At 40.5% G+C, this 19728-nt stretch overlaps 1 protein-coding gene across 36 annotated transcripts in view; it reads left to right on the forward strand.

The window, feature by feature from the left end:
* The window catches only part of DTNA (dystrobrevin alpha), a 225486-nt gene that overhangs the window by 169243 nt on the left and 36515 nt on the right, over nucleotides 1-19728 (forward strand). For 13 of the 36 annotated variants that reach the window (XM_038127890.1, XM_038127887.1, XM_038127889.1 and 10 more), the window contains 8 exons: nucleotides 841-946; nucleotides 2928-3094; nucleotides 5546-5670; nucleotides 8827-8835; nucleotides 10290-10370; nucleotides 12251-12340; nucleotides 17832-17909; nucleotides 18545-18637. In XM_038127890.1, coding sequence (XP_037983818.1) covers nucleotides 841-946; nucleotides 2928-3094; nucleotides 5546-5670; nucleotides 8827-8835; nucleotides 10290-10370; nucleotides 12251-12340; nucleotides 17832-17909; nucleotides 18545-18637 — 749 coding nt within the window. The remainder of the gene's footprint in view (nucleotides 1-840; nucleotides 947-2927; nucleotides 3095-5545; nucleotides 5671-8826; nucleotides 8836-10289; nucleotides 10371-12250; nucleotides 12341-17831; nucleotides 17910-18544; nucleotides 18638-19728) is intronic. The other 23 variants (XM_038127907.1, XM_038127911.1, XM_038127906.1 and 20 more) reach the window with 10 other exon arrangements.

The following is a 19728-nucleotide window of genomic DNA, read 5'->3' on the forward strand; positions in this document are numbered from 1 at the left end:
GCTTGATATTTTTGCATATTAAATTTTATTTAAGGAAGGCTCAGTTGCTGATTGAAAAAACAAATGAACTAGGATTTGTGATTACTTTTTCCAGACACCTAAGAAATTTAAGGCCCTAGATTGCATTTTTAAAATCAAGAGGGATATCTTAGAGTTTAAATCTCTTTGAAATTTAAGGGGCATAAATCTCTGAGTGATTAAAGGCATGAAGAGTTCAGGAGCAGTTGCAGTCCATGAGCATATGCAATCTTGACATCCCACAATCAGAGCTCACCCATAACTAGTTGCCATTGCTCCTTAGACAAGCAAAGTTTCTTAAATTATGGTAACAAATTGCCTGTTCTGATCTCTCCTTATTCTATATTTCTTTTGAATTTGTACTCCTTTGCCAGTATTTTCTCTCATTTTCTTTTTTCAAGTACTGTCAGCAGTGATTTTTCATTCGCAAATTGGTCATACACAGTGATAGCCTACATGCACTTGTACTTGTCACACGATACTCAAAACAGATGAGAACATGCAGAGTTGAATACCACCCTTAACCACAAAGCATCTTCAGGCAGTGACTCTAGAAGAGAGTCTGCAAGTGAGTGGGAGCTAAGTGTCTCCAACCCAGCCTTGTGAGAATGACTTCTAGTCATCAGTTGTATCATTGTACCGACTAAAAATAGTCTGGAAAAGCTTTGCTAGTATCACTTGTTCTTTTTAGTAATTCAGGGCTACAGGCAAAAACAGTGTTTGAAACTTATTCCCAAGTGTTTCTGAAGAGACAAGATAAAATAATTTTGAGATGTCTAATTACTAATTTCTTTGTGCGTGTTTGTTTGCTTGTTTGAGCAGAAAAAAGTCACATTAAACACTTTCTTGGATACTCTCATGTCTGATCCCCCACCACAGTGTCTAGTGTGGTTACCACTTCTGCATCGACTGGCAAATGTTGAAAATGGTAAGTAAAGAGGTGCTGCCAAAACACTGTTACAAGAATAAACTTTGCTGTGATGATTTCCACACTCTGTAGATGGTTTTGTAAAAGCTACTGTACTGGGTTCATTGACTCCATGTGCTATTTTTTACAGTGACTGATAAAATATTTGAAGTCTGCGGGTCATTCAGCCAGGAACATGGCTTAAATTTTGCTGTGCTCAGGAAGTTAACCTGATCATGTCTCCTCTTGTGCTCTGGATAAACAAAGAGCAATGGGACTTCATCCATTCACACACTTATATTTGGTAAACTATCAAGACCACAACTTTTATTAGCTATGACATATGGCAGCAGAGAGGGAACAGCTTGGCAGTTTCCGCTCATGCAGTATTCCTGGCAGGAGATGTCCAGTGCAGTGCAAAACACCAGCCAAAAGGTCATTAGCAAGGATCTACTCCTAAGTCTACACTGCCAGACCATATCCTCTGAAAAGGAAGTTCCCTGTGGATGGTGTGCATCCATTTTTGGTGATAAAAGGAAAAGGAGGAAAAGTTGTATGTGTTCTTGTGCCAAACAAATCCCTCTTCCACTGAAAGGCACCATGGTGGGTAAGGTGATGTTCCCAAGTCTTTTTTGGCTACAGAGCAACCCATCTATCCCACCTTCCTCAAGTTCTTGTCATCCATCCCTGTTCCTCACAGTGTTTCTTAGCCTAGAGCAGAAACCCTTCTTGCTGCAAAATTCTGGCAAGGAGTTAAACCCCTGACACATTCAGCACTGATCCATATTTTCCCAGACTGAACCTTATGACAGAAAGGCAGAGGGTGCCTGGGAACAAGGGGATGTTCAGTACCCTGTGGTAAATTTGGTACAGGCTGTAGCAAGGAAAGAGAAACAGAAATAGCAGTATTGCTCGGAAGGTGCTTCCAAATATCTCAGTTGGTGCTTCAGTGTCCTCAGTGATTTGCTTCCTTGTCACTATCTTCTTCTGAACAGAGAACATGTCCCTCCAAAGGCCAGCTTTACAAATCTGGACACCCAAAGCTATGTGTTCAACCCCATGTATAGGTACCTAAATGACACCACTTGTACAGATGAGACAACAGTAATTAAGAGACAATAACTAAGTACACTTTCACCCTTTCAGTAGTCATACAGCTGAGTTTGACTTTTCCTCCAGGATGCCTCACATCAGCTGCTTAAACACATCAAAACATTCAGCTTATCCCAGTGGTGCAGCTGCAGTGGATTTTCCTACATACAAATTTCCTCTGTCATAGAATGGTGTGGATTGAAAGGGACCTTAAAGATCATGCATTTCCAACTCCCCAGCAGGGACATTTTCCACTAGACCAGGTTGCTCAAATCCCCATCCAACCTGGCCTTGAACACTTCCAGGGATGGGTCATTCACAACTTCTTCAGGCAATGTAATCCACTGCCTGACCATACTCCCAGTAAAGATGTTCTTGCTAATACCTAATCTAAACCAATCTAAACCTACCTTCTTTCAGTGAGCCCCTTCCCCCTTGTCCTATCCCTACATGCCCTTGAAAAAAGTCCCTCTCCAGCTCTCCTGTAGCCCCTTTAGGTACTGGAAGGCTGCTCTGAAGACTTCCTGGAGCTTTCTCTTCTCCAGGCTGAGCAACTCTCAGCCTGTCTTCATAGGAGAGCCCTTATCTTCATGGCCCTCCTCTGTACTCTGTCATGTATTCTGCTAGACACTGGACACTGAACACACACACATTTTTTGCTGCTGTGAGCAGGAGGCATGGATACCATCTCAGAAGTGAAGAAGGGTTTGGTGCCCAGTGTAGGAAGTGTTTCCTATGGCTTAGCACAGGTTGCTGTATTTTCTCGGGTCAGAGCTGTCAGCAGCATCCAACGCTGCAGATTGCTTTAAACAAAAAAGGAAGCACCCCTCAGTTTGGGGTTTGCCCATAAACTTTTTCTGGGTATTCCTTTGTTTTGTTTTTAGGCTCACCATTTCTTTCTCCCACACAGTCTTCCACCCTGTCGAGTGTTCCTACTGCCACAGCGAGAGCATGATGGGGTTTCGCTACCGCTGCCAGCAGTGTCACAATTACCAGCTCTGTCAGGACTGCTTCTGGAGGGGCCATGCCAGCGGTTCCCACAGCAACCAGCACCAAATGAAAGAGTACACGTCATGGGTAAGGGAAGGCTCCTGCCTCGCTGCAGACTGCTTTGCCCTCCAGCCATCAGAGAAGCCCCCAGCCACAGTTCTGGGCAGCTGTCTGACTCAGGCGAGCTGGGAGCCGGGCTGGCACTTTGGATTAGTGACCCTGTCTGGGAGGCTCCAGCCCTGGGAGCCATCGGGAGAGCGTGGAGGTGGGAATGGTCTTTCCTGGGTGAGGATCTGGGGCGCCTGTGACGGTGCGTGCCGCGGTGAGGGCAGCGCAGGAGGGGCTGGCAGCAGGGCAGCAGGCTCATGGCAGCTTCTCCCATTCCCGCAGGACTCACGGTAAAATCGTCATTGGCTTGCTCTGTTTGGCTACGTGTAAATGAAATGATGAATACTTAATGCTCATTCATCAATATTTTCAGTTGAGTGGCTGCAGCATATGCGTAGCATTTGGGATGATCCTGGCACTGTAGATTTGAGCATGGTCACAGGCTTAGATCCACAGTAGTGTTTACTATAGAGAAAAGCTCACTTCAGTCTTTTTGTTGTTAATCAAAATAATGCAGTGTTTTTCCTAAGCTGAAAGGGAAGTATCAATAGCTGCTGGAACATTAACCTTCTCTGAAGGGCATGATACCTGGGGACTCAGCTTTCCATGGAGCGGAGCAAAGCCCCAGTTGACCCCCTTGTTTACAGAGCATCAAAATCCTTCAGGATTCAAACACAAATAGAAAATACATAATTAACCTCAAACATTTCAAAAGTATATTGTTTTTAAAAAAGGAAAATTACGCATACAGCAAAAGCTCCCATTTTTATGGTACTTTGAGTTTATTATTTAACAAAGTTCTGAATTTTAATACTTTTAAAATGTCTGGTTTTCTGTTGATGGAACAGGCGAGGGTTAAATTTGATGTGGTTTGCTCTGTATGCCAGTCATACAGCCCCGCACTGCATCCCAGCAGACCTGGGTCTGTAATTGTTTTTGTGGGTCCTAATTGCTGCTTGTTGCATAGACACAAATGGCCAGAGTTTAGTATCTGAATAGGAAAAGTGCCCACTATGTAGCTCAGACTCCATTCCTAACAGCAATTTGTGCTATAAAATCCATTTTTTGCTGTAGCCAGGGAGCTGTAATTATAGGTAGGAAGTAATTGGAAAACTTAAGATTTCTGCTCAGCAGAAGACAAAAATATGACCACATGCCTAGTGCTTTCAAATGTTTCCTTGCCAGAAACAAATGTTTTGCTTCAAGTTTGAAGTTGCCTTTCTGTACCATTCATTAGCATTTGTTCAAACCTGGTTATAGCATTATCCATAATGCATCAGTATTGAGCTCCACATGCAGATTGGAAGTGTTTATGGGTGCAGTGGAAATCAACTGTTTTCAATTCAGATTGAAATTGCATTTATAATGAAGGAAAAAGAGCTTGAACTTTACGTGGTTTTGGTTGGATTTCTCTAGTAGAAATACTTCATTATAGACTTGGTGACAATCATATGTCAGTGCAGGATATATATGCTCAAATACAAAACCCTTTCTGTCAAATTCCAGAAAGATTTTTCAATTTCAGCCTATAGAGCTGAGTTTTGGGGAGAGGAGACAGTGTAAGGGTCAGTAACCCTTTTTTACTGGCAGAGAACTGAATTAGAGAGCTGAGTTGAATTCCCTGAGAATCCTTCACACACCCTGGATCTCAGAGATCCCTTAGAAGGGAAGTTGAGTTTACTCCTCAAGTGCATAGTCTCCAAACAAAACGGAAAGCACAAAATACTGATTTTTATTTTTTGATTTTTTACACATTGATGAAAATTACGCTTCTTGCACAGACCCTCCCTATCTTTTGGGGACAGTGACAGTACATCAGTCTCTTTTGAAGTGCTGTTGCCACAGTGGGTGAATTCCTGGCAAGCCTTGTCTCAAATTTCCATTCTCCAGTGGTCAGTGGCCATAGGAGGTGGAAGGGAATATCTGTAATAGCAGCTAAACAGTACAGGGTACTGGAGGTGAGGAGGGAGATACTAGTGAGGGGGAAGAACAAAGCAGCCTAGTGCCTGGCCCATATCTGGGAGGGAAATGATGTCCCATGCAGTGCATCTATAGGGACAAGCATGCTCAGATCTTTTCTCCTTGCATTCCCAAGCTGGTGAGGTACAAGCCAGCACCAGTCCAGGTGACACAAACTGTGCTGTTCTTTGTTCAACAATGCCTGAGTGCAGCATTGCAAAAAAGCCAAGACAACTGTCCCTATAGATACACCCCCAGCCTGCTCTAAAGGCTGCTGGAGGTAACAGTAATTCTTTCCCAAATGGAGCCCTAGTTGCTTTACCAGACTCTCGGGGTGGGAGGGGGGCAAGGGGGATGTCAGTCCATAGGTACCTGAGCTGTTAGAGCTTCTTGGTGTTTTGTGCTTCCTGTAGCAGAAACAGTATGCACCTTACTTGTCCAGATTACCTCTACCTTCCTTGTTCCTCCCAGAAATCACCTGCTAAGAAGCTAACTAATGCACTTAGCAAGTCTTTAAGCTGTGCTTCCAGCCGTGAACCTTTGCACCCAATGTTCCCTGACCAGCCTGAAAAACCTCTAAACCTGGCTCATATTGTGTAAGTATCTGTGTGCTGTAGACAAAGTAAGCTTTGTTGTAGGAGTTGCTTGCACCAAGTGTAGATACTACAGCTTTGAACAAAGCAGGAGGCAGATGTGGCTTGTCCAGCTCAATGCATCACAAGTGCGAATTTTCTGGTGGGGATATTTAGTGTAAAAGTGTTCTTCTGGTGTGACTTCAGCTGTAAAAATCAATGGGATATATAGGTACAATCAACTACTGGGACACAACATTGTAATGTCCCCATGCTCTTCAAGAGATGTCCGTGCAATTTCATGGAGTTTCAGCACTTTGGGATGTATTGATGATGAGAACATCAGTTCTGTCATCTAGAGATTATTAACTTCAGTGTATCACAGGTATGCCTTGACACAAGGCACCAGAGAAACGTGAAATCAGACCAATTTTGTAAAAAAAAGGTGTCAGAGTTCTCACTGACTTTAGTGGAGCTGTGGCTTCACCCAGCCTCGAAGAATTGTGTTAGTCTGTATAAAAAGGGGGCCTTCAACTGCCAAGTCACTTGAAAAGAGTCTTTTATCCTTATGTTTGGATATGTTGAGAAAGCAAGATTATTTTTTGGTATGGTAGCGTGTCACTACTTTTTTTCTGCATGAGTCAAGAAACCCAAAGCAGAAAGAAAATGTATTTGTGCAGGGTGAGGAAAATACCACTTTGGATGGGTTCTATGCCACTACCCATAGTGGCAGACACTCTGATTTTCTTATTTATCAACTTGGCTTACCTTTGCTTTTTGGGTCCATTAAAAAGAAGAAAAAAAAAAAAACAGAAAAAAACCCCAATAAATTCCCATAAAACTAAGGAAAAAATAAGACATTGTTTGAAAGAAAGGTACAAAGAAACTAAGTTGGAAAAAATATTCAAAAAATACTGCCTTTAAAGTATTTATCTTATTCTGGTGTATTTCTTAAGAAAATATCTTTCTTAACCATCAGTCAGGGCTCCTGGCTGAAGCATTTTGGGCAGCAGCTATTAGAATTGTATTTCCATGCTGCATACCTATGTTACTGGCTGCTGGAGCTGCTCTAGTCTGTAATTATTACGCATATCTGCCTTTGTCCATCCTGAATATTTTTATTTAGCATCTCTAAGGGCAAGTGCACTCCAGCCGTTGTGGGCTGTGCAACACCTGGAAAGTTAACCAACCTGCCTGGCATTTTTAGGATGAGTTATGCTGATGGTCTTCCTTATGTGGTTATAGCACAGCTTCTTCAAGGTGTAAGAGAGTGCTCTGGTCTTCAGAAACAAGGTGCCTCTGACAGATACATAGTGCCAAATCCCTGTCATACTTAATTGTCAGTTAAAACCCCTGCACCTCTTTATGGAAGAGTACTGGGAGGATGTTGTTCTTTGGCAGAAATGATCCGGAGTTGAATCTGCTGAGCTCCCTCGCTGCTGTCCCTGGCCCTGCTGGCAAGTCAGTGATAATTTCACAGGGCAGATTTTGGCCATCCTTAAGGGAAATGGAGAGAGACAAAGAGCTTGAAACTGAAAGAGAAGCTTCTGTTCCCTGTTGGCAGGGGGATCTTGAAGGCCTGGGGATGTGTCAGAATATAAAAGGTAGTAAAAACTGGGCTACTGTGAATGGATTAAATGCATTTAGGCAAGGCAAGGGGAAGGTACCATAATTAAGTAGGAACTGATCCAAATTTTTGCTGTGAAATTAACACCTTCCCTTATTCCTAAATATACAGACAATTTAGAGTGATGGGATGTGAGAACAAACCACCATCTATTCTGGTTTATGACAGTTTCTCTTTATTCATAGATTGATGGTAATATAACTTGGCAATATATATTGGCTACAAGGATGCATGAGTGAGAAACCTGTAAGTTGTGGAGGTATCATGATCTACAGCATAATTGACACAAATTAACTGAGGGGAGAGGTATGCTACAGAACCTTGTCGAGAATATCTTCTCACTGATGCAGTTTTTATTTTTAAGCATAATGGAAGTTGAGAGAAACAGCTCTGGGCAGGAATCCAGGCAAAAAAGGGGCTTTTTATTTGCATTAGATGGAAGAATTTTGGCAACAAAACAGTATCCTTTTCTTAGCTTCTAGCTTAAATGGGGACAAGTGCTCCCTGCATTACTATAGAGACTTTCCTTTTGTTTGTTCTTCCACCTTTGCCTGGCACCAGACAAAAAGACTGCATGGCTTTTTTGTGTTACTGGTGCCACACAAAATTTTGAATTAAGCAAGAAATACGTCTAAAGCCTTGTCTAGAGAAGTAGTTATCAACATGTCATAAACCTGATGGTAGAACTCCTCCCACTCATGAAAGGGTCATTTTTCCTCTCTGTACATAAGAATAGCAACATAAAAGAAAGTCCAGACAGCAGAGATGACAAATGGCATAGCCATTTGTAGGCCATGGAGGTATTTTTCAAATCTATTCTGCACTGGCCTGACTTCATTTCCATCTTAAGCCTGTGAGAGCATTATTTTTGACATCAGTGTAAACAGGTTGGAGCAGCCTGGAGCACTTTGGAAAATTCCTCCTACTTAATTTGGTTTATTACTATGGATATATGTTGTCCCATAGCATGCTTTTACTACATAGCATATTTCAATAGCATCAAATGTTTTCTGTCTCCTTGAGTTAATTCAGTATCACTTTTATCAGAAAGCTTAATCATTCACTTTCAGGAGTTTAAAAATAACCTCAGAAAGGTATAATTTATTGTTAATAGCTGAGTTTTCCTCTGATTTGCAATCAAAAAAAAAAGTCTGTTGTTCTTGTCTTACCACATCACACAACTCTGTGTGTTTGAACATCCATTTGATACTCAAGGGGAACCTCAGGACTGTGACAGTGGGCATCAGCCTTCAGGAAACTTGCCTTGGGAAAGCTCCAGATTAGTTTAATATCATTTTTTTCGTTATGAGAATTGACGAAGTGATGCTAATCAGGAAACCTTAGCAAGGTCTTGAAGTTTAAAGACATTTGTACACAAGAGTAACTTTGCTTTTGTAAACAGATTATTGACCTTTTATGCATAGAGGCTCTCATGCTTTTTCAGATTCAGGGTCATAAGAATGGAGTATGTCCAATGTATTACTCAGACCATATACATATTGAACTGACAATTTAATTAATGATCTCTTTTCCATTTTATTCTGCTGCAAAAGAGATACTTGGTGAGTATTTTTCTTCTTTAGTACACTTGTTGAAGGAAAAGCTTGGAAAAATTGGAATAATCTCGGTATTACAAAAAAAAAAAAACAACATTAAAAACTCCTTTGTAAGTACATGGAAGATGAAGGACTGCTTCTCAAATTCATGACTGATCAGAAACAAAGTTTTTTATGTGGTTCTGCAGATGCAGGGTTAGGTTAAAACTCTATTTTCATATAAATAAATAAATAACATTCTACATCCTCTTTCTTTTCACAGTTTTAAACTTCTTATAATCAGTGTAGCATTATCATGCTGAGAAATTCATTTGAATGTTTTATATACTATATTTTTGCCTGTTTTATAAGAAGTTGCAGGACAAAATATATAGTAATAGTTTAGTTCCATGCAGAACTGGGTTTCTTGGAAATGCTTTGGTTGACCAGTTGTCTTGCACAATCGGAGCCCAGTGAATATTTTGCAGATGGCTACCATATTTCAATTTGCACATCTGCAGAATTCAAAAAGCAAGATAGGTCTTCCACAGAGCCTAAAGAAAATACAAACCAAATTGAGGTCCAGATTATATGTGGCTTCAGATTCTGCTCAGAACTGATTGAAAGCCCTGTGATTTTAATAGCATACCTTTTAGTTGTTCCTGAGCAGATAGATCTTTTGCCCAATGTTCTATAAGAAGTCTGCTGAAAAGGGGAGGTTTCTCCTTAATGGATACAGAAGGAGAAAATTACACACAGATTATTTTTAAGAGTAGACAGTAAAAGAAAGCAGAGGAAAATTCCCTCTTGTTTCATTTTTTTTGTAAAAGCATGAAATAAAGAATGTAATAATAAAATCATCATTACTAATGGGTCCTCTTGAACTAAGTATTTACTCTACATTTTGTCTTGGGTGTTTGATATACCAGTTAAAAAGCTTTGCCATCAAACCAGTTTAAAATGCCATGTGTATTTTATGAGATGCTGAGGGCTTGGGTACACTGTGGTCACTATGTAGATGTGGCAGCATGGAGCTTAGCACCAGGAATAACTTCATGAAAAGATGTGTCATTTACTGGCAGTTTCATGCTGCAGACCTCCATGCTGCCACAGGAAACTGACTGCCAGTGCTCATCTTGGCTGGTTGAAAGCAGGGACTGCACCCTGGACTGTTGCCTCTGGAAAGGAACAATGGCATCGTGGCTGTTCTACCAAAGCAGGGGGGGAAAAGTTGGGCAGGTTGCTTAAAATTCACCTCAGAGCATGCAAAGACATTATTTCCCTCCAGGCCTAAGCACCAGTGTGTTTTTATTGACTCCTTGAAACCACAGCATCTATAATTTGAAACTATTACTGTGTAAAGCAGAAGATGCCAGTTGCAATGTTACTTTAAACAAGCTCATTCTGTTCTACATAAATACTGTTGCTGATGGAGGGGGTTTTGGTGCAAAGTTAATGCAGCTGGATATTTTGCCTTTCAGGCCCCCCCGACCTGTAACCAGCATGAACGACACACTCTTCTCCCATTCTGTTCCCTCAGGAAGTCCCTTTGCAAATAGAAGGTGAGTTCTTACCCTTATTTATATCAAACCATTATATGATAGTGGTGGAAGTTTCAATTTTCAGTTCCCTCACAGGGGTGAAAAAAACCAAACCCTCTTACACAGTAAAATTGAGAGACGTGAGCAAATGCCTTGGTTAATTTGGACTGATACCCAGACATCTAAACAGAGGGCTGGAGTTAAGGCACCCCAAGCTCCCCACAGCACAACACTGAATTTCAGCTCTCATTTGAACCATTCTGACCCACTGAAATGTGCTCACATGCAGCCCCAGGCACCCTCTCATAGGGACCCAAAATGGGCTATTGATGAGAAGCCATTTTGTAACAGCACTATGGGAATAGGAACTGGGATGTGTCGTTGCCTACTGGGAATGCCTGCATCATACCACAAGATATGGATGAACAAAGATGTCCTCATACTTCCAAGACACAGCAAGACATCCTTTCTCCTGTTAAACCATTCTGATTTTCATTAAAATCAACAAGGAAGGAGTAGTCTTGGAATATGGTGACTGACCCTTCAGTAAACAAACCAGGGAAGTCTCATCAGAAAAAAATCCCAAAGAGGAGGTGCTTGCAGCTGACTGTACATTTTGAGTCAATATTTTGGCTCATCCAGCCAAAATATGTGTGTAGCTTTTGCTAGCTGTCTGACCCCATCTATGTAAGCCTACAAATGCACATAGGTAAGAAAGTGGCAGGAAAATAACTTCCTGCTGTCTTAGGGAAGATGAGCAATGTGTCTTCCTTGGGTGCATTTTATTGCTTGATTCCTGCTGTGTGTATCGGTGCTTCAGCATTCCCAAATGACTAAACACAATCTCTGGGTATGCACAGCTCTACATATTTAAACACAAAAACTGAAACCAAACCTGCAGTGTACACTGCAGAGTCAGAGTGTAGATGGTTTACTACTTCTTTGATTTATGAATTTTGTTACTGCAAGCTATAAACTGTAAATTCTGTGTTGTCTCAGTGCGAGTGGGTGTGACTGAGATGATTTTTGAAAGCCAGTCCCAAAGCAGCCCCCAAGGCCAGATCTGCTGCCTATACAGAGACTGCAAATGCAGATTCATTTCTGTATGAATCTGGAATATATGGGGGTTTATGTGCAAGGCAGGGAAATGTATTTGTAGCCTCTCCAGGAGAGGTCGCTAAGAGCAGCACTCTTTGGGAGTGTTGCTGATGCTTCTGCTTATTCCCAAGACGTCCCTGTGCTCAATCAACAAAAGTACACTGCTCCTCAGGCCAGGGACCTGCAGTAACACTCACAGCACTGTCTACTGTGCTGCTTGTCTTTCTCTGCCTGTAAAACATACCTGATTATTTTACTTTTTTTTTTTCTTTTAGTAATTGACTGTCTTTAACTATCAGGTTTAAATGTACATGCTTCCTGAGCTGTTAGAATTCTTTTTTTTTTCCTAGGAAACACTCCTTTATGAGAATCCCTGAAGGCAGGTGATAGTACTACCCCTCTCAAGCATAGATACCCAGACTTCCTTATAAGTGGCTAGTGTGACATCCCTGTACAGTTAAAAGTTTCCATGATGCAGCAGTCATTCTGGCTTTTTTAAAATTAACTGTACCCTGATATGTAAAGTAATTACATTGATTGTATATTAGAAGTTTTGTCACTTTTGTTTCATTGACATAGCAGGATTTTAGGAGTTGGACAGCTTATTCTCAGTATTTTTATTTTCAGCTTTTACAAATTTAGTTTGCATCTTTTTGTTGGAAAGAAAAAGCACCCTACAAACAGCCAAGTCAATACTCTTTCTAAATAAATTTGATTTGTTGTTACAAACCCTCTCTGAACACTCTGCTCTCTGTATATTCTTTTTGAGGTTTTAACAAGGTTTCATTGTTTGAATCATTCAGGTTACTTGGGGGTATAAATGCAGCCAGTCCTGTGGCTGATGAGCATTCTCTTATAAAGCTGTATGTAAATCAGCTTCACAACAATTCACGGTCAGTATGAGAGCACTAACCTACTAATCGCAGTAGTTCTGTAGCTCATGCACTAAATCATTAGCAATTCTGCTAAACTACTCAAAAAATTCTTTAAGGAAGGCTCTGATGGGCTAGAGGGTTTCTGTGGCTCTAATTAGTCTTTTGAATAGATTTCCTGCTGGCTGTGGGCTTTGCCAACTTCTCTTGCTTCTGCGCAGCACAACTCTCCTTTTTTCCCTTTCACATAGGATTAATATTAATATGTCCAGTGGAAGTTGGAAACACTGCTTTTGTAATGTACACCTTTATGGTTCCATCATCAGTGTATGACTTGCCTGTTGTGTTCTCAACCAAGGAATGAAAGAGGCTTGCACAAAAGCCTGGAAATGATTTCAGGTCTCACAGCCAGCCTCCTCTGCCTCAGCTCTCGCTGTGGGTGGCTGCTGTTCTGCCCTAAGCACTGCTTGCCAATAACCCTCCCCAGACCCCTCAGCTTTGCTTTTCAAAATGACCACAGGAAAGGCGGATCTAAGTCCTCCTGAAGCTAATGAAAACTTCCCATTCACACAGTGAGCACTGGATTTGGACCCTGCCTCTCGTTACTGAACCCTTTTTCCAGCATTCCCTCACATCTCAGTGACCTAAAGGAAGATCCTGTTTCACTCTGCATAACAGAAATACACAATTACATAAGAACAGTTTCCCCACCTTTTTTATGTGGAATTATGTGGAAATTTCCTTTTTTTTCTTGTTAATCCATGAGCATTAACTATAACTCGGTAAGAATTATCGATATGAAGGTACTTTTCTGCTAAATGCCAAGGTCTTCAGTCTGGGTTAGACTAATAACTGTAGCTTCATTCATTCTTTTAGTTTTACTGTTACTATTGCCCTGGGAAAATCAGGCCCCATTAGTGGAAGTTCACCCTCTTGAACATAAGAGAAACAGACTTTGATGGCTCTGTTTGCAATTGTGCTGGTTTTATATTAAATACTCCATGATTCATATTATAACAAGAAGAGTACAAACTCAGACTAAAATTTCTAGCTGGATGTAATCAACACTAAAAGCTCTGCTGGCTGTGTTTTCACTGCAGATAACTTGTGGTTACTTTAATTTGTGTTGCAGTCTAGTCCAGAGGTTTTAGATAGCTTTAAGTGATGTTTTTATGTAATTTGAATATTTATTCAAAGGAGAATTGGCAGAGAAAGTCATTCATAGCATTCCCATGGTATTTATTTCAGCCACTTGTGTTCACATAAGAACACAGCCATTCTAACCAGTTCCTCCCTGTGGCAGCAAATGCTAAATTCAGCACACCAGCTCATTCTGCTGCTGGAAAGGGATCACATCTCTTAAGTTCAGGACACTACTATATTTCTGGATACAGGGGTGAAAATTGGAAACTAACTGGGAGGATGGAGAATCTTGTTAGAGGAAAGATCTTCGATAACTGGTAAATGCAGTGACAAATTGCAGGGAGCATCTGAAAGGAGATGGAACATTATATACTATTTACACTTTAATTGCATCTGAAGCACTGATTTCAGGTGGGTATACAATTACTCCAAAGCTCAAAGGAAGCTGGGTTCAGGCTTTCCCAAAGATGCTTTATAATTTCTTCAAACTGCTTTAGAATTAAAGTCCACTTAAAATTTCTGTGCTTGTTTGCTTAGTTTGAGCCAGCAGGTCCATAAGAGAGCTTTAATGAGGAGGTTGGCTCAGCAATTACAAGCACCTTTCTTCTTAATGTATGCAGTGTGGAAATTGGTATCAACAATATGCTCTCTACAGCTCAAGAACATCTTTAAAGCACTTGTGTTAGAAAAGAAGAAACAAAAAAGTCTGTGATCTTCTCCCAAATACCAAATCATGGTCATTTGCTGTTGACAGCTAACATGATTAAAACCACAAGGCCTGTAATTCTTTTGCTGTAGCTAATATTCAGGGGGTTTCTCTCAATTGTTTTTGCAATTTCCAAAGTCCTAGAGGGCAGCAGAACAAGGGAAGATTACTGCAGAATAGGGAATGGCCTTACAAACCCAATGATTTGGATATGTTACATCAAAACAAGGAAAATTAGTATTATAGAAACTTCTGTCTGGTCAAGAGAAATATCTTGGTACACTGAATTAATGGTTTTTTCCTTATTTGAATAATTTTGTTCCCCTGCTACAGCCTGTCATGCTGACTTAAAGTATATTGCTGCCATATTAATGGGTACAATGTCCTGCTCTTTCTTTATAAATGTTTTCTGTCAGCTATTGAATTACTATGCTTAGGTAGGATAAGATGAAACAGAATGTTTTTTCTTGCATTTTTCTTAGCCCCTCCTTCACAGCTAATGCATTTAGTTCTTCTAAAGGGGTAATAAACTGGAATAAATGGTGTAATGCAACGCATTCTGGTGAACTTGGAATGACTTGGCAATTGTGTGACAGACAGAAAGAATGCGTTGTGATATCAGATACCCATAGCCAAGGAGAAATTGCATCTTATTTAATGCTGAGTCACAATGGCTGGTGCCTTTTTTAACTCCACATAAAAGGAATTGATATTCTACCTGGGCATAACAAAAGATTAGGCCACATTTCTAGTCAACAACTAACTTGGAGCAAAACATACTGGTTGCAGCTGTTCTCCATGTTCCTGTCTCTAAGGAGCATGGTAGACTTTAACTGCTTGCTGTCTTGGCATGTTTTTTTCAGAACAAGATGAGAAGCCTTATTTCAGCTGAATATCAGCAATATTCTGCCTGGCTAAAGGAAAGGTTTATATGTTTGATTGTTTAGTAGCCAGGTAGATACTAATGAGGGCATAACATTTACATCAATATTATTAGGTCTATGTCTTTATAGACATCTGCTCACAGCTGGAAGGTTTGTCTCTAAATTTGGATGGAGAAGCATTACCTAGGATCTTACAAGATGTTCCATTTTAGCAGGAATATATCTTTAAAATATCTGTTCCAGTTGGAAATTCTCTGTGGCCAGAGTGATCTCTGAAGTATTAGTTGTGTTTTGGGGAATATGCAGAGGATGTTGGAAGATATGGAAAAACAAGGACAAATGTCAGCTCTTCCAAATGAAGGAGGGTTGAAAGTGGAATCAGGGACAAAGGTGAAAGGGATTATAAAAGAGGCAGCCTAACCTTGGTATCCAAAGATACTGAAATTATAAAAGAGTTAGTAAGCATCTGGAGGATAATAAACAAGATATAACCACCATAGATTTGTCAAGAACAAATTATATCAGCCAAACTAATTTATTTCATTGACAGGTTGACTGATCCAGTGGGTAAAAAAAGAAGCAGCACATACAATACAGGTTGACCTTAAAAGGACTTTAAACATAGTCCCAGATGACACAGAAGTACCCAAAGGAAATACAGACATAGGGGAATTAGTAAAAGAGCAGCATTGAAAATGAACAATGACATTTCAGAAGTTTGCTGTCGCTTTAGGAGAAGGACATCTGCTGGGATTCTTGAAAGCTGTCCTAAATTAGACAGTGCACTATTTCTCATAGTGACTTAATGGAAGCAATAGAGTGAATACATCCAATTTGCAGGTGGTACAAAGGTTGAAATAGTTGTGGAAAGGAGTGCTTGGAGAGCAGTTTCTAAATAAAAGAAAAGTAGCTCAGTAGCAAAGATAGTAATTGATGTCTAAATAATCTGAAATCAATTACAGGAAATTCAGTAATTCTAAGTGAAAAGTGCTGTAGCAAGGAAGCAAATAGTCAAATAAAAGATGGGAGCATAATTGGATGGATAGAAATATTTTAAAAGAGGACCTAGCAGTTGCAGTGAACCACAAACTAATTGAAGTCAGCAATACAATTGTTAGATTGCATTTGACCCTGGAACATCATGTGGAAAGTCATTAAAACTCATTCCCCAGAGGAGGAGACATCTGCCTAGAGGTTTGCTTGCAGTTTAGGGCAGCAGCACGGGGGTAGATATGCTAACCAGCATATCTGGAGTCCAGAGAAGACACCCAAACATCAGAAAAACAGAGAAAATGTTACTCAAGAGAAAAAGTTGGAAGATTAAAGTTTGCTTAATCAACTAAAAAGGAAAGGGCCATGGTATCAGTTGCTCAGGGAGTTATCCTTGCTTGCTTATCTCTCCACACTAACTGTGTGGCCTCTGGAGCATAGGAGAGGGGAATTTGTGGTTGGTGGAGGGCACACTGTTAGCAAGCAAGGCGCAAAATCTGCCCTGTGGCCTTCAGTCTCCCGCTGTGGCAACGTATTTATCTGTACTTTTAGAAGTGAAAGGTGCATTTTTGGCTGAAGTGGCACACCCTGTACCCCGTGAATGCATTTTCCTTCTGTAACGGGGAAGAAAACGTGTGGAAAATGCATCCTTCTAGGTGGCATGACACATATTTATCTGCATGGATTTTGCCCCAGTGGAAGTGCAATACACATAAGTAGCATGCTGGTGGGCAGAGAAATGTGAAACAATCATTTTTTCTTGCTGTGCAGTACAGCATTTTATTCAGCTATCTTAAAAATTAATTATAAATCAATAGGCTTGAGTTGTCAGGGCAGCCTTTGGTCCTATCCTCTTCAGAACCCTACTGCCAACCTTGCCCTCCCAAAAGGAGAGGAATTGCACAAAGCTCACTTCATTGAATTCCTTCTTTGTCCCAATAGTGAAGGTTTTGAAGATTACCAGGCACCACATTTGTGCAACATTGCCTGCCTACACACACACACACAGATCCATACACCGCTGGATGCACAAGTCCATCCATGCTTTTGCACCCATGAGGTGCCAAACAAAAAAAAAAAGGTGATTCATTTTTAAAAAGAGGAAAGTAAAATGTAATTTTGTTTTGCTTTGTTGTTTCTTAAAAACAAAGAAATGCTGCAGCATGAAAAAAATAAAAGAACATTTTCAATGTTTCTCATTTTTAGCCAGTGGTAGCTTGTTAGCGTGGATATTTAAGTGTTGGGAAAGAGGCAGTTACTGCAATCCATTAAATACTGTAATTAGGAAAAAAGTGTGTTTGGTGAACTATATGTTATTTTAAATCAACAGAACAACAGTACTTCTGAAAATTAAACTGCTGTATCCCATCACTGCATCCAAATAAATGCCTTTCCGTAGATTATTGAAACCATCTTACAGTTAATGTGGAGAAAAGCAATTTAGCTGTTATGGTAAAGCTTTCCCAGCTCAAAAGCAGCATTTGAGACCATGTTTATCTCAGACTCCATCTGGAAAATACACAGGCCTTCATCTCTCCATTTGTGAGAGAAGCACATTTTGTTTGTCAATTCTGTAGTGGAGGCTTTAATAGTTTGCTTTTGGAGAACAAGAGGGGAAACTCATCATTCCTGATTTTGCATTTCCTGATGTTTTCTAGAATTCCTTTAAAGCTTCTATTTTTTTTATTCAGTTCAGGGCACTCAAATGAGCTTCTCCAACCTCTGTTCTATAATGAATCTCAGACATCAGTGTTTACCCTATTCTTAGTTTTCCTGTCTTATTAACTAGCTCTCCTTCCAAGAATACTGAAGTAGAGCAGAGCAAACTGCTGGCTAGGGCTGCTCCAGCTTTCTTGAAAGGCAAAGGGTAAGTTAAAGAGAGAGTATGTTCTTAACTTGCACTAACACAGCTAAACCAAAGCATTTTCCTCTATTCCTCCCATTTTTAATGTATTCTATATACCTTTTCCCTGAGAAAATGTGATAAGCAATTAACCCAGTGAGCTAAGTAAGGCATGTTTAAATATATGTATGTACACCTGGATGCATAAGGTCTTGATCAGACACTTCCAAGCAAATCCAGCTTGTGAATTCAGTGTGTCAATCATGTATGTTACATAACTATATTAATGTTTGTGTGCAATACATAGTACATTAAACCAAATAATGTTGACCTCACAATTTGCTGTATTTTGTAATAAATGCTACTGTGCAGCTCCAGAGCTTCAGTCCCTGGCCTGATCTGGCATCTCACTGATTTCTGAGGCTGGCTCTGTCATCAAGTGGGATAGTGGGATGCTACCATCCTAAATCTAAATACTAAAGATATAAATTACAATAATAACAAAATAATTTCTGCACTTGGCATGTTGTTTCGTTTAGATTTTTTTTTGAAGAACACCGAAGTATTCATTCCTAGATTCCCATTTCACAATCTTACTTGCTCCTGCTCTCTCTGTTTGTCTGTGTGTCTGTCTGGCTCACACCCTCCCCCTGTTCCAGGTTACAGTACAGCCTGGATGTTGCAGACAGGCTGGCTGATGAACACGTGCTCATCGGGGTCTATGTCAACATGCTACAGAGCAGCCCCGCACGGTTAGTGCAGGTTTGGCACCTGTCGGGGACCCAGCAAAGGGACCTTGCTCAGCCAAATGCTCTCACTGTTCCCTTCCTTCCTGATGAGCTGGAGCAGCTCTTCATAAGCACTAACCTGAAGTGAATGTGTTTGAATATGGGCTATGTCCTCCCAAGGTTGGTGGATTGTGGCACTGGCTGCTATTCTCTCCACTGAGGCTTGCAAGGTATTGCCAAGTATTGCAAATAATTGCTTAGTTAAGAATGGCTATGCAAATTGTTTGGGATACTGAGCTCTAGGCAGTGCAGGACTTGGTGGTAGTACAGAAGTCTTCACACAACAATGATTGAACAAGCCCATGTTTTCAAGGTAATAATTTTTGAGATCATATATAATTTGTAGCTTCACCTTCCTTGAAAGTTAGAAACTGTAATAGTACATAAATAATTAAATCATTATAATAATTTTCTTACTAACCTAGTGAGAGAAATTAATTTTGATTTTTACATATGTCAGGCATTGCTTTTAAATCTGCCTGATTTCTGCATTGTTTGAACCTTGTATACAAATTTTCCCTTCTTTCATTTAGATTCAGGGGTTTTAAATGGGTGTCTTTAACATAATTAATTGTTAGAGCTTTGTCTCCTGAACCCATCGGCTGTCCTGGCACTTGAGATGCTGGCATTGCAGCCCACCACACCAGGGAAGGGAAACGCTGCCTCAGCTCTCCAAGTGCAGCAGAATTCCATAGACTTTGCAGCCCTGTACCAGCAAAGTGGTGAACAGTGTATGGCCGTAGAAAATGTGGTACTGAGCAGAAAACTGTACAATGTTTCTACCAAAACTATGATCAGGAGGTTTATTTTGCTCGTAGCAAACCCTTCAGTTTGCTGTGCTGCCACTGCAGAGTATTTCCTGGGTTAGAAGAAAGTCTCCATTTACTCCAGTATGTAGGAGGCAATAAGCAACTTCATTTAGGAGAGTGAATGCAATGGTTCTCTGCATTCTTAAAAAATTCACTTCTGAATGTAGCTCCTGTTGAAAATGGGAGTAATTTGTCATGCCCAGTAGATAAAAAAGTCTGCCTCCATTGTCCTGGATCTGCTTCTCT

This window comes from Motacilla alba, chromosome 2, assembly GCF_015832195.1.
Source record: "Motacilla alba alba isolate MOTALB_02 chromosome 2, Motacilla_alba_V1.0_pri, whole genome shotgun sequence".
NCBI lineage: Eukaryota > Metazoa > Chordata > Aves > Passeriformes > Motacillidae > Motacilla > Motacilla alba.